Below are 14,908 nucleotides of genomic sequence, written 5' to 3'. Positions count from 1 at the left end.
GACACCATCCAGACATATTCACAGGAAATCTGTAGTTTTATATCACTTTCCTTCTTTTTCCAGTCATGATGGTAATTAAATTCCTCCTCTCCTCTCCCTTCATCTCTCATCCCCAACACCAGGCAGTATGAGAGCTTTCTATGCCCTCTAGTGGTGGGGTGGTATATAATAAGATATGAGAAAGGGTTTTATTCAACCTCGTGGTGGTGCTGAAGACACACTCATATCTAGTTTGATGATGCAGTTTATTCAGAGCTATATCTCAATGGTTTAAATAAAACAGTCATTGTGTCTGACAATATGTAAAACATACACCGCCTGACCACGGTCCAAGTCCAACAACTCTGCTGTGTAAAAAATTGCATGGACCTACAATGTAATGGTCTAAGGCAGGGTGAGTGGGCTGGCAGGCTAACTGTAACAATGTTGAAACCATACATTTAATGATGACATTTAATTCAAATCAATATGAAAACTATTTCAGAATAAACCCTGAGAAGTGGTCTATGTGAGAATATTATCCGAACTACTTAATAGCAGCTACAGCTCATGAATATGGACATATTTCAAATCTTTCTGTTAAAATATGACCTTCTTAACAGTAACACGTCTTTAGTTAGATAGAACACTTCACATGAAAACACATCACTTGAAAACAGAACCCAAGAGCCAGACATGCAGCAACTGAAAGTCAGTGAGAAGAAAACAAGCATGTCATGGGTTAATAAGTTGACATGCTGTTCCTCCTAGGTAGACCCTCTAACCCTAACCCAGCCCCCCCCCCCCGTTCCTGCCTAGGTAGACCCTCTAACCCTAACCCAGCTCCTCACCCCCTCCATGTTCCTCCTAGGTACACCCTCCTAACCCAGCTCCTCACCCCCACCTCCTCCCTGTTCCTCCTAGGTTGACCCTCTAACCCTAACCCAGCTCCTCACCCCCACCTCCCTCCCTGTTCCTCCTAGGTTGACCCTCTAACCCTAACCCAGCTCTCCCGTTCCTCCTAGGTAGACCCTCTAACCTTAACCCAGCTCCTCACCCCCCCCTCGTACTTCCTTGGTCGACACTCTAACTCCAACTCAGCTCCTCACCAGCACCCTGCTCCCCTAGGTAGACTTCAAAGGAAAGTCTCTCTATGTGCCCAGACAGAGGAGCGGAATCTCTGAACGTGGGGTGGTTGATGCGCATTGAGACAAACTCTCAACTACTGAGAGGATACTCCGCACCGCACACTACAGTAGTAGACTCTACTCTACAGCCTTCGCTGACACAACATAGTGCATGCTATGTTGCAAAACATAATTTAACCAAGACAATGTGTGTAATCGCTTTATGAAATTGCTGCTCGGGAAAAAGTAAATAAGAAAATAAAAAATGAGCACACAGATGGGAAATAGGCTTTAAGGCTGGACTCACCGGAAGATTAAGTTTTGTCTCAATCAAGACACCGAATGCAGTCAGTGGAAAATAATTTGAACACAATTCTCTGGTAGAAGCGGTAGGTTTTCCCCAATAAAAAATAGGTTTCTGCTTCGGAACAGTGAAACCAGTTGCGACGTCGTCAGCGGTCTGGAACCTGGGCGGACTGCTCTCCTGAATTGCATGGATTCATGGTCTATCCCGTAACAACGAAGGTATTGCGTTTGGGGGAAAAAGTTCAGGTGGATTTGAATGTGATTCGTAATGCATGTAGCTTATTCATCCATAGTTTTGTGAGGTTATGTAGCCTACTCTAAACGCATTTTAAGGAACGAAATAACGACTTTAGTGGAAGGTTTGGGCTTGACTGCTATTCTTTCTATGACGGACAGTAACATGGTGATGCATTTGATACGTGTCGTGTGTACATAAATATTAATATTAGTAGGCTACAGTATCTATAAAATATGTTTATGGTGTTTTTATTCTGTCACAGCCGATCACCGCAATGACATCTGCACGTGCGTCCTCTTGTCCCAAAACGTTCCAAAGTGGATTTAATCTTCATTCCTCCTAAATCAACGTATCAAACATGAGAACACCAAGATCACTCCTGGTCATTTTCCTCCTACATCAGGTGAGTGATTTCATGTTTAGTAAACTACTTTCTCTCTGCAGGTGTTAGGAATAGCCTACAGTGGAAAATGCACAATGACATTATTTTGTTAATTCAGTGTATTCATATCCAAGATATGACATGGTAAAATGTCATTACAAGGTCATATAGGCTCAGTAAGGATCTGGTTGCGCTTTAATATATACTTTGTAAATCATGGCAAATATGTACATAGATTGTCAGATAATAATAGTTTAGTTTAATATTACTGTATTAATAGCAAGTTAAATGTGGTAATATTGTCCTTTGATATTTGCAAGCCACCTACAAAAAAGTCTGTATTCAATGTATACATTTTACTTTACAGAAATTAGTTGAAATAAATAAAATACAGAAAGAGTTGAAGATTGGGCTCCATTGTCACTGTGTTGATAGTAATGATAACAGTAATGATAATTATAGTTTACAGTATAAATCTATTTAATACAACAAATTATAATAACTATGTCATTATTTCTAAATCGCTGAAATTATATAATACAAACTCTATATTCTCCATCTATTAAAGTTCTCTATTAGAACCTCTATACTCTCCATCTATTCGAGTTCTCTATTAGAAGCTCTATATTCTCCATCTATTAAAGTTCTCTATTAGAACCTCTATACTCTCCATCTAGTAGAGTTCTCTATTAGAACCTCTATATTCTCCATCTAGTAGAGTTCTCTATTAGAACCTCTATATTCTCCATCTATTAGAGTTCCCTATTAAAACCTCTATATTCTCCATCAGGTAGAGTTCTCTAATAAAACCTCTATATTCTCCATCAGGTAGAGTTCTCTATTAGAACCTCTATATTCTCCATCTATTAGAGTTCTCTATTAGAACCTCTATATTCTCCATCTAGTAGAGTTCTCTATTAGAACCTCTATATTCTCCATCTATTAGAGTTTTCTATTAGAACCTCTATATTCTCCATCTATTAGAGTTCTCTATTAAAACCTCTATATTCTCCATCTATTAGAGTTCTCTATTAGAACCTCTATATTCTTCATCTAGTAGAGTTCTCTATTAGAACCTCTATATTCTCCATCTATTAGAGTTCTCTATTAGAACCTCTATATTCTCTATCTATTAGAGTTTTCTATTCGAACCTCTATATTCTCCATCAGGTAGAGTTCTCTATTAGAACCTCTATATTCTTCATCTTGTAGAGTTCTCTATTAGAACCTCTATATTCTCCATCAGGTAGAGTTCTCTATTAGAACCTCTATATTCTCCATCTAGTAGAGTTCTCTATTAGAACCTCTATATTCTCCATCTATTAGAGTGCTCTATTAGAACCTCTATATTCTCCATCTAGTAGAGTTCTCTATTAGAACCTCTATATTCTCCATCTATTATAGTTCTCTATTAAAACCTCTATATTTTCCATCAGGTAGAGTTCTCTATTAGAACCTCTATATTCTTCATCTTGTAGAGTTCTCTATAAGAACCTCTATATTCTCCAAATATTAGAGTTTTCTATTAGAACCTCTATATTCTCCATCTAGTAGAGTTCTCTATTAGAACCTCTATATTCTCCATCTAGTAGAGTTCTCTATTAGAACCTCTATATTCTCCATCTATTAGAGTTTCTATTAGAACCTCTATATTCTCCATCTATTAGAGTTCTCTATTAAAACCTCTATATTCTCCATCTATTAGAGTTCTCTATTAGAACCTCTATATTCTCCATCTAGTAGAGTTCTCTATTAGAACCTCTATATTATTCATCTTGTAGAGTTCTCTATAAGAACCTCTATATTCTCCATCTATTAGAGTTCTCTATTAGAACCTCTATATTCTCCATCTAGTAGAGTTCTCTATTAGAACCTCTATATTCTCCATCTATTAGAGTTCTCTATTAGAACCTCTATATTCTCTATCTATTAGAGTTTTCTAGTCGAACCTCTATATTCTCCATCAGGTAGAGTTCTCTATTAGAACCTCTATATTCTTCATCTTGCAGAGTTCTCTATTAGAACCTCTATATTCTCCATCTATTAGAGTTCTCTATTAGAACATCTATATTCTCCATCTAGTAGAGTTCTCTATTAGAACCTCTATATTCTCCATCTATTAGAGTTCTCTATTAGAACCTCTATATTCTCCATCTAGTAGAGTTCTCTATTAGAACCTCTATATTCTCCATCTATTATATTTCTCTATTAAATCCTCTATATTCTCCATCAGGTAGAGTTCTCTATTAGAACCTCTATATTCTTCATCTTGCAGAGTTCTCTATTAGAACCTCTATATTCTCCATCTATTAGAGTTCTCTATTAGAACATCTATATTCTCCATCAGGTAGAGTTCTCTATTAGAACCTCTATATTCTCCATCTATTAGAGTTCTCTATTAGAACCTCTATATTCTCCATCTAGTAGAGTTCTCTATTAGAACCTCTATATTCCCCATCTAGTAGAGTTTTCTATTGCTACTCATCGCAAAGCGTCCCATCCATACGGTATGATTTACAGAGGAATTATCACAATATGCTGGTGCTTGTTAGCAAATGATATTCCGAGTTCATTAGTTATTAATGTTAATTTTACAGTACAATGTGATAATAGTAAGAATCTACAGAACACCCAGGGCTAATTAGTGAAGGTGCTGGAAGCAAAATGCAAAACTGGAGAAATAGGAAAAAGTCACCACACACTTCCAGTCAGATGAATGTATTTAATTGTAGCTGAGCTTTTGGTCAGGCGACCTTCGTCAGAGCATCTCTCCACATACAGTAATAGTACAACATGACAAATCATATCACTGTGATACATGTACTCTCATTTACTCATACTGTATGCCATAGAATTCACAATCCAATCCTAGTTTGTTTTCAGGCCTTTTTATGTCCGACTGAAATGATTCCTACATATGATTCCTACATATTTCTAAATTTGCTGTGTTTTTTAGAGGTATGAAGTGGTTCTGTTTTTATCTCTGAATTAATGACAGCAAAAAAGTGTAAACCAGTAACGTAATATGAGTGATTTCCTTTAGCCCACATTGTGTCAAGTCCTATTACATGTCTCAGAACAGCTTCAGTGTGAATGGGTCATGTCTCAGAACAGCTTCAGTGTGAATGGGTCATGTCTCAGAACAGCTTCAGTGTTAATGGGTCATGTCTCAGAACAGCTTCAGTGTGAATGGGTCATGTCTCAGAACAGCTTCAGTGTTAATGGGTCATGTCTCAGAACAGCTTCAGTGTTAATGGGTCATGTCTCAGAACAGCTTCAGTGTTAATGGGTCATGTCTCAGAACAGCTTCAGTGTTAATGGGTCATGTCTCAGAACAGCTTCAGTGTGAATGGGTCATGTCTCAGAACAGCTTCAGTGTTAATGGGTCATGTCTCAGAACAGCTTCATTGTGAATGGGTCATGTCTCAGAACAGCTTCAGTGTGAATGGGTCATGTCTCAGAACAGCTTCAGTGTGAATGGGTCATGTCTCAGAACAGCTTCAGTGTTAATGGGTCATGTCTCAGAACAGCTTCAGTGTGAATGGGTCATGTCTCAGAACAGCTTCAGTGTGAATGGGTCATGTCTCAGAACAGCTTCAGTGTTAATGGGTCATGTCTCAGAACAGCTTCAGTGTGAATGGGTCATGTCTCAGAACAGCTTCAGTGTGAATGGGTCATGTCTCAGAACAGCTTCAGTGTGAATGGGTCATGTCTCAGAACAGCTTCAGTGTTAATGGGTCATGTCTCAGAACAGCTTCAGTGTTAATGGGTCATGTCTCAGAACAGCTTCAGTGTGAATGGGTCATGTCTCAGAACAGCTTCAGTGTTAATGGGTCATGTCTCAGAACAGCTTCAGTGTTAATGGGTCATGTCTCAGAACAGCTTCAGTGTGAATGGGTCTAGATGCTTCAACATTCTATGGTTAAAATTGACATTGCATATTACCAGCTCTTTGTGGGTTGCACTGCAGATGCATGGATGAGTTATTTTCAGGTTGATTCTGGGGCACTATATCCCAGCAACACTAACGAGTTAGGATGCAGTGTGGCTGTTAACCCTCTTCTAAAGACATGTATGGATGACACAAATAGTAATTCATACAATTATTTTAATTTAATGGATTTGAACAAGTTTTAACCCTTGGATGTAATCCTTAATGATCGGCCTGTTCAGATGAAAGTCAAGTGTTTGTGTTATTTTATAATACTGAGAGACACGCATCACAACAACTGACTGACACACAACAGAGCCTGCTCAAATAATAATAATCTTTGACCAAAAGGGCTTTCTGAACCTTACAGTTCATCTTCTCTTCTGGAATATATGATTTGAAGATAAATCTGTGTAAATCCAGGGAATTTATTCCTGTATTTACCAGAGATTGTTCATCTTAATCTGGGTAAAGCCCTCTGTGACCCGATGCTGTTTTCCCTGCAGGACGCTTTAATCTCTCCAAAGATAGATCAGAAGATTTAAGGAAATAAAATTCCACATTATTCACTGTTAGTATTTAAATGTTGCTTTACAGTAGCAGTACAGATGTCGGATTTGAATTTGACCTGTTTCATTGCAGGAGGAAAATAATCCTGCAGCCCAAGGTTTCAAATATCTGAATAAATATTTAGAATCTGTGTTCGTATACAATGCAGTACCATACCTACGGTATATACAGTGCATTCAGAAAGTATTCAGACTCCTTGACTTTTCCCACATTTTGTTACGTTACAGCCTTATTCTAAAATGTATGAAATTGTTTTTTCCCCTCATCAATCTACACACAATACCCCATAATTACATATATTTTTTTATTTTTTTTCGGGCCCTTTACTCAGTACTTTGTTGAAGAACATTTGGCAGTGATTACAGCATTGAGTGTTCTTGGGTATTTTGCTACAAGCTTGGCACACCAGTATTTGGGGTGCTCCTGAGTGGCGCAGCGGTCTAAGGCACTGCATCTCAGTGCTAGAGGCTTTACTACAGACCCTTGTTTGATCCCGGGCTGCATCACAACAGGCAGTGATCGTAGGGCGGCGCACAATTGGCCCAGCATTGTCCGGGTTAGGGAAGAGTTTGGCCGCCATTGTAAAATAAGAATTTGTAGCCTAGATAAATAAAGGTTAAATCAAAAATGTAACATTTTGGGAGTTTCTCCCATTCTTCTCTGCAGATCATCTCAAGCTCTGTCAGGTTGGATGGGGAGCGTCGCTGCACAGCTATTTTCAGGTCTCTCCAGAGATGTTTGATCAGGTTCAAGCCCAGGCTCTGGCTGGGTCAATGAAGGATATTCAAAGACTTGTCCCCAAGCCACTTCTGCGTTGTTATGGCTGTGTGCTTAGGGTCATTGTCCTGTTGGAAGGTGAACCTTCGCCCCAGTCTGAGGTCCTGAACACTCTGGAGTAGGTTTTCATCAAGGATCTCTCTGTACTTTGCTCCATTCATCTTTCTCTCGATTCTGACTAGTATCCCAGTCCCTGCCACTGAAAAAAATCCCCACCGCGTGATGTTGCCACCACCATGCTTCACCGTAGGGTGTTTCCTCCAGACGTGACGCTTGGCATTCAGGCCAAGAGTTCAATTTTGGTTTCATCGAACCAGAGAATCTGTCACGCCCTGACCTTAGTTATCTATGTTTTATGTATTATTTTGGTCAGGTCAGGGTGTGACGAGGGTGGGTATGTGTTTTTTTTGTCCTGTCTAGGGTTTTTGTATATCTATGGGTTGTTTGTATGGCCAGGTAATGTAGGTGTAGAAAAGGCCCACGGAGTTGGTGGAATAATCCTTTAATTCATTGCCATTTACTCAGCTGGGCCGGGGGCGCTTTAATTAGGTCAGGTGGAAATGTCCGACAGATCTCAACTCCATAAAATGAGGAAAATGCCATCGCCTGATCTCGCTGCTTTCTCTTCCTTAACTCCATCTGATCCAGAAGTTCTGTGCGTCCATGAATCCACGTAAATCCACCAACTCTTACCTTTCATCTGAATTATCTGTGGCGATCGGCAGAGTGGGCCATTCAGTTATTGTTTATAGTTATCACCGCGGAGCGCGGCTTGGAGCGCACGCTTCAAACATATTGTGTAATGTGAATTGTCAATGATTACGTCCCTACGGATCCTCATAGGCCAATTATGCAATCGATATGGTTCATGTGTATTGAAATTAATTATATGGACACATGAAGTCAATTGAAAGAGTGAAATGAGAAATGTCATTGTTTGCTAACTGATTGACTTTGATAATGGGGATTATAGATTGTATTGTATTCACTGTTTGTATCCTTTCATGATTTATGATAAATAGTTACGAGCCTAAATGACTCGCGGATGATTACTATTGACTTCTTAATGACTTCTTAATGAACTAGACTCAAATCTTTATTATTTATTTAGCAGATGTTAATGCGAGTGTAGCGAAATGCTTGTGCTTCTAGTTCCGACAATGCAGTAATAACCAACAAGTAATCTAACTAACAATTCCTAAACTACTGTCTTATACACAGTGTAAGGGGATAAAGAATATGTACATAAGGATATATGAATGAGTGATGGTACAGAGCAGCATAGGCAAGATACAGTAGATGGTATCGAGTACAGTATGTAAACAAAGTGGCATAGTTAAAGTGGCTAGTGATACATGTATTACATAAGGACGCAGTCGATGATATAGAGTACAGTATATACGTATGCATATGAGATGAATAATGTAGGGTAAGTAACATTATATAAGGTAGCATTGTTTAAAGTGGCTAGTGATATATTTACATCATTTCCCATCAACTCCCATTATTAAAGTTGTTGGAGTTGAGTCAGTGTCAGTATGTTGGCAGCAGCCACTCAATGTTAGTGGTGGCTGTTTAACAGTCTGATGGCCTTGAGATAGAAGCTGTTTTTCAGTCTCTCGGTCCCAGCTTTGATGCACCTGTACTGACCTCGCCTTCTGGATGATAGCGGGGTGAACAGGCAGTGGCTCGGGTGGGTGTTGTCCTTGATGATCTTTATGGCCTTCCTGTAACATCGGGTGGTGTAGGTGTCCTGGAGGGCAGGTAGTTTGCCCCCGGTGATGCGTTGTGCAGACCTCACTACCCTCTGGAGCGCCTTACGGTTGAGGGCGGAGCAGTTGCCGTACCAGGCGGTGATACAGCCCGCCAGGATGCTCTCGATTGTGCATCTGTAGAAGTTTGTGAGTGCTTTTGGTGACAAGCCGAATTTCTTCAGCCTCCTGAGGTTGAAGAGGCGCTGCTGCGCCTTCTTCACGATGCTGTCTGTGTGAGTGGACCAATTCAGTTTGTCTGTGATGTGTATGCCGAGGAACTTAAAACTTGCTATCCTCTCCACTACTGTTCCATCGATGTGGATAGGGGGTGTTCCCTCTGCTGTTTCCTGAAGTCCACAATCATATCCTTAGTTTTGTTGACGTTGAGTGTGAGGTTATTTTCCTGACACCACACTCCGAGGGCCCTCACCTCCTCCCTGTAGGCCGTCTCGTCGTTGTTGGTAATCAAGCCTACCACTGTTGTGTCGTCCGCAAACTTGATGATTGAGTTGGAGGCGTGCGTGGCCACGCAGTCGTGGGTGAACAGGGAGTACAGGAGAGGGTTCAGAACGCACCCTTGTGGGGCCCCAGTGTTGAGGATCAGCGGGGAGGAGATGTTGTTACCTACCCTCACCACCTGGGGGCGGCCCATCAGGAAGTCCAGTACCCAGTTGCACAGGGCGGGGTCGAGACCCAGGGTCTCGAGCTTGATGACGAGCTTGGAGGGTACTATGGTGTTTAATGCCGAGCTGTAGTCGATGAACAGCATTCTCACATAGGTATTCCTCTTGTCCAGATGGGTTAGGGCAGTGTGCAGTGTGGTTGAGATTGCATCGTCTGTGGACCTATTTGGGCGGTAAGCAAATTGGAGTGGGTCTAGGGTGTCAGGTAGGGTGGAGGTGATATGGTCCTTGACTAGTCTCTCAAAGCACTTCATGATGACGGAAATGCAGTAGTCGTTTAGCTCAGTTACCTTAGCTTTCTTGGGAACAGGAACAATGGTGGCCCTCTTGAAGCATGTGGGAACAGCAGACTGGTATAGGGATTGATTGAATATGTCCGTAAACACACCGGCCAGCTGGTCTGCGCATGCTCTGAGGGCGCGGCTGGGGATGCCGTCTGGGCCTGCAGCCTTGCGAGGGTTAACACGTTTAAATGTCTTACTCACCTCGGCTGCAGTGAAGGAGAGACCGCATGTTTTCGTTGCAGGCCGTGTCAGTGGCACTGTATTGTCCTCAAAGCGGGCAAAAAAGTTATTTAGTCTGCCTGGGAGCAAGACATCCTGGTCTGTGACTGGGCTGGATTTCTTCCTGTAGTCCGTGATTGACTGTAGACCCTGCCACATGCCTCTTGTGTCTGAGCCGTTGAATTGAGATTCTACTTTGTCTCTGTGCTGACGCTTAGCTTGTTTGATAGCCTTGCGGAGGGAATAGCTGCACTGTTTGTATTCGGTCATGTTACCAGACACATTGTCCTGATTAAAAGCAGTGGTTCGCGCTTTCAGTTCCACGCGAATGCTGCCATCAATCCACGGTTTCTGGTTTGGGAATGTTTTAATCGTTGCTATGGGAACAACATCTTCAACGCACGTTCTAATGAACTCGCACACCGAATCAGCGTATTCGTCAATGTTGTTACCTGATGCAATACGAAACATGTACCAGTCCACGTGATGGAAGCAGTCTTGGAGTGTGGAGTCAGCTTGGTCGGACCAGCGCTGGACAGACCTCAGCGTGGGAGCCTCTAGTTTTAGTTTCTGTCTGTAGGCAGGGATCAGCAAAATGGAGTCGTGGTCAGCTTTTCCGAAAGGGGGGCGGTGCAGGGCCTTATATGCGTCGCGGAAGTTAGAGTAACAATGATCCAAGATTTTTCCACCCCTGGTTGCGCAATCGATATGCTGGTACAATTTAGGGAGTCTTGTTTTCAGATTACCCTTGTTATAATCCCCAGCAACAATGAATGCAGCCTCCGGATAAATGGTTTCCAGTTTGCAAAGAGTTAAATAAAGTTCGTTCAGAGCCATCGATGTGTCTGCTTGGGGGGGATATATAATGTGATTATAATCGAAGAGAATTCTCTTGGTAGATAATGCGGTCTACATGTGAGGAATGAGGAATTCTGAGGAATTCTAAATCAGGTGAACAGAAGGATTTGAGTTCCCGTATGTTTCTTTCATCACACCATGTCTCGTTAGCCATAAGGCATACGCCCCCAGCCGCTCTTCTTACCAGAAAGGTGTTTGTTTCTGTCGGCGCGATGCGTGGAGTAACCCGTTGGCTGCACCGCTTCGGATAGCGTCTCTCCAGTGAGCCATGTTTCCGTGAAGCACAGAACGTTACAGTCTCTGATGTCCCTCTGGAATGCTACCCTTGCTCGGATTTCATCAACCTTGTTGTCAAGAGACTGGACATTGGCAAGAAGAATGCTAGGGAGTGGTGCACGGTGTGCCCGTCTCCAGAGTCTGACCAGAAGACCGCCTCGTTTCCCTCTTTTTCGGAGTCGTTTTTTGGGTCGCTGCATGCGATCCATTCCGTTGTCCTGTTTGTAAGGCAGTACACAGGATCCGCGTCGCGAAAAACATATTCTTGGTCGTACTGATGGTGAGTTGACGCTGATCTTATATTCAGTAGTTCTTCTCGACTGTATGTAATGAAACCTAAGATGACCTGGGGTACTAATGTAAGAAATAACACGTAAAAAAACTAAAAACTGCATAGTTTCCTAGGAACGCGAAGCGAGGCAGCCATCTCTGTCGGCGCCGGAAATTATCTGTTGAATTCCCTAAATTATGTTAATAATGAATGATATGATTTGATCTTTGATTATGAATTTGATTGGATACATGTTATTTGTTTCCTTTGTGATGCAGCACAGACTACTCAGTAAATATACCACTTTATGGTTAAAGGAGTTCCTGCCTCAGTCTCATCCATTCCTCTGTCACCTGACACGTGACCACCTGTTCACCTTCACTGTCAGCCATCCTACCTGTCCAGCTACCCACACAGATTCCACTAATCTTTCAGTAGGTCTATGGTGGCCTGAATTGGTTCCCAATCAGAGGCAGCTGTTTATCATTGTCTCTGATTGGGGATCCTATTTAGGTTGCCATTTAACATTTTGGTTTTGTGGGTTATTGTCTATGTGTAGTTTCCTGTCAGCACTCGGGTTTTTTAGCTTCACTTTCGTTTTGTTATTTTGTTAGTTTGTTTAGTGTTTTTCCTTCATTAAAAGAAGTATGTACGCTTATCACGCTGCACCTTGGTCTCATCAATACGACGAACGTGACAGAATCTTTTTTTCTCAACCTCTGAAAGTCCTTTAGGTGCCTTTTGGCAAACTCCAAGGGGTTGTCATGTGCCATTTACTGAGGAGTGGCTTCCCTGGCCACTCTACCATAAAGGCCTGATTGGTGGAGTGCTGCAGAGATGGTTGTCCTTCTGGAAGGTTCTCCCATCTCCACAAAGGAACTCTGGAGCTCTGTCAGAGTGACCATCGGGTTCTTGGTCACCTCCCTGACTAAGAACCTTCTCCACGAGAAGGCCAGCTCTAGGAAGAGTCTTAGTGGTTCACTGTGTTCTTTGAGAACTTCAATCCTGCAGAAATGTTTTGGTACCCTTCCCCAGATCTGTGCCTCGACATAATCCTGTTTCGGAGCTCTACGGACAATTCCATTGACCTCATGGCTTGGTTTTTGCTCTGACATGCACTGTCAACTGTGGGCAGTGGTGGAAAAAGTACCCAATTGAGTAAAAGTAAAGATACCTTAAAAGAAAATGACTCAAGTAAAAGTTAATGTCACCCAGTAAAAAACTACTTGATTAAAAGTATTTGGTTTTAAATGTACTTAAGTATCAAAAGTAAAAGTATATATCATTTATAATATCTTGTATTAAGAAAACCAGACAACATTATTGTCTTGTTTTTTAAATTTACGGATAGCCAGGGGCACAGATAAACACTCAGACACAATTTACAAAAGAAGCATTTGTGTTTAGTGAGTCTGCCAGATCAGAGGCAGTAGGGATGACGAGGGATGTTCTCTTGATAAGTGCATTAATTAGACAATTTTCCTGTCCTGCTAAGCATTCAAAATGTAACGACTACTTTTGGGTGTTAGGGAAAATATAAGGAGTAAAAAATACATTATTTTCTTTAGGAATGTAGTGAAGTAAAAGTAAAAGTTTTAAAAAAGAATAATAGTAAAGTACAGATACCCCAAAAACCGACTTAAGTAGTACCTAAAAGTATTTTTATTTAAGTAATTTACACCACTGACTGTGGACCCTTATATAGACAGGTGTGTGCCTTTTCCAAATCATGTCCAATCAATTTACCACAGGAGTTGTAGAAACATCTCAAGGATGATCAATGGAAACAGGAGCTCAATTTCGAGTCTCATAGCAAAGCGTTGGCATACCATATATTTTTATTATACATTTGCTAACGTTTCTAATAACCGGTTTTGGCTTTGTCATTATGGGCTATGGTGTGTAGATTGATGAGGGAAATAGTAATTTAATATATTTTAGAATAAGGCTGTAATATAAGAAAATGTGGAAAAAGTCAAGGGGTCTGAATTTCCGAATGCACTGTATATAATGATGAAAAATATATATGCAACATGCAACAATTTCAAAGATTTTAATGAGTTACAGTTAATATAAGGAAGTCAGTCAAATTAAATAAATAAATTACGCCATAATCGATGGATTTCAAATGACTGGGCAGTTATCCAGCCATGGATGGCCTTGGAAGGCATTACCCCCCCCCCCCCCATTTGGCAGTCAGCCCACCCTTTGAGGAGCCAGGCCCAGCCAATCAGATTTTTTTTCCCCACAAAAAGGGCTTTATAACAGACATAAATACTCCTCAGTAATGTAGTGTAGTGCAGTAGTAATGTTGTAAAATAGTAAAATAGCGTAGTGGTAGCAGTAGCAGTAGTAATGTTATGATATAGTAATATAGCATATTGTTAGCAGTAGTAATGTTATGAAATAGTAATATAGCATATTGTTAGCAGTAGTAATGTTATGATATAGTAATATAGCGTATTGTTAGCAGTAGTAATGTTGTAAAGTAGTAATGTAGATTAGTCATAGCAGTAGTAATGAAGTGATATAGTAATGTAGCATATTTTTAGCAGTAGATTAGTCATAGCAGTAGTAATGAAGTGATATAGTAATGTAGCATATTTTTACTGTTGTAAAGTAGTAATGTAGTATAGTGGTAGGAGTAGTAGAAGTAATGTTGTAAAATAGCAATGTGTAATGGTAACAGTAGCAGTAGTAATGTTGTAAAGTAGTAATGTAGCGTGCTGGTAGGAGTTGCAGTAGTAATGATGTAAAGAAGCAATGTTGTGCAGTGGTAGCAGTTGCAATGCTGTTAGGTAGTATTGTAGCGTAATGGTACTGTAGCCAGTAGTAATGTTGAAAAATTGTAATGTAGAATAGTGGTAGCAGTATCACTAGTAATGTTGTAAAATAATAATGTAGCGGATGCAGTAGCAGTAGTATAGTAGTAAAGTAGTAATGTAGTGTTGTTGTAGCAGTAGTAATGTAGCATAGCAGTAGCAGTATTAATGTAGCATAGTGGAAGCAGTAGTAATAATGTAGCATAGTGGTAGTAGTAGTAATGTAAAAAATAGAAATGTAGCGTAGTTGTAGCAGAAGCAACAGTAATGTTGTAAAGTAGCAATGTAGCATAGTGGTAGCAGTATTAATGTTGTGAGGTAGTAGTAGCAGTAGTAATGTTGTAAATTAGTAATGTAGCGTTGTGTCAGCAGTTTCAGTAGTAATGTAGTAAAGTATTAATGTAGTGTAGTGGTAGCAGAGGACTGTAGCA

The 14,908-nt window shown here is 40.7% G+C and overlaps 1 protein-coding gene across 1 annotated transcript in view; it reads left to right on the top strand.

The window, feature by feature from the left end:
* Nucleotides 1–1,984: 1,984 nt before the first annotated feature.
* Nucleotides 1,985–14,908, top strand: part of LOC135521085 (neurexophilin-2-like) — a 135,033-nt gene continuing 122,109 nt past the window's right edge. Inside the window, exon 1 of the mRNA XM_064947030.1 lies at nt 1,985–2,053. Coding sequence (XP_064803102.1) covers nt 2,009–2,053 — 45 coding nt within the window. The 5' untranslated portion in view covers nt 1,985–2,008. The remainder of the gene's footprint in view (nt 2,054–14,908) is intronic.

Source organism: Oncorhynchus masou, chromosome 29, assembly GCF_036934945.1.
Source record: "Oncorhynchus masou masou isolate Uvic2021 chromosome 29, UVic_Omas_1.1, whole genome shotgun sequence".
Classification (NCBI taxonomy): Eukaryota; Metazoa; Chordata; class Actinopteri; order Salmoniformes; family Salmonidae; genus Oncorhynchus; species Oncorhynchus masou.
Note: the sequence above shows the minus strand (reverse complement) of the source record. Positions and strands in the feature narration are given on the sequence as shown.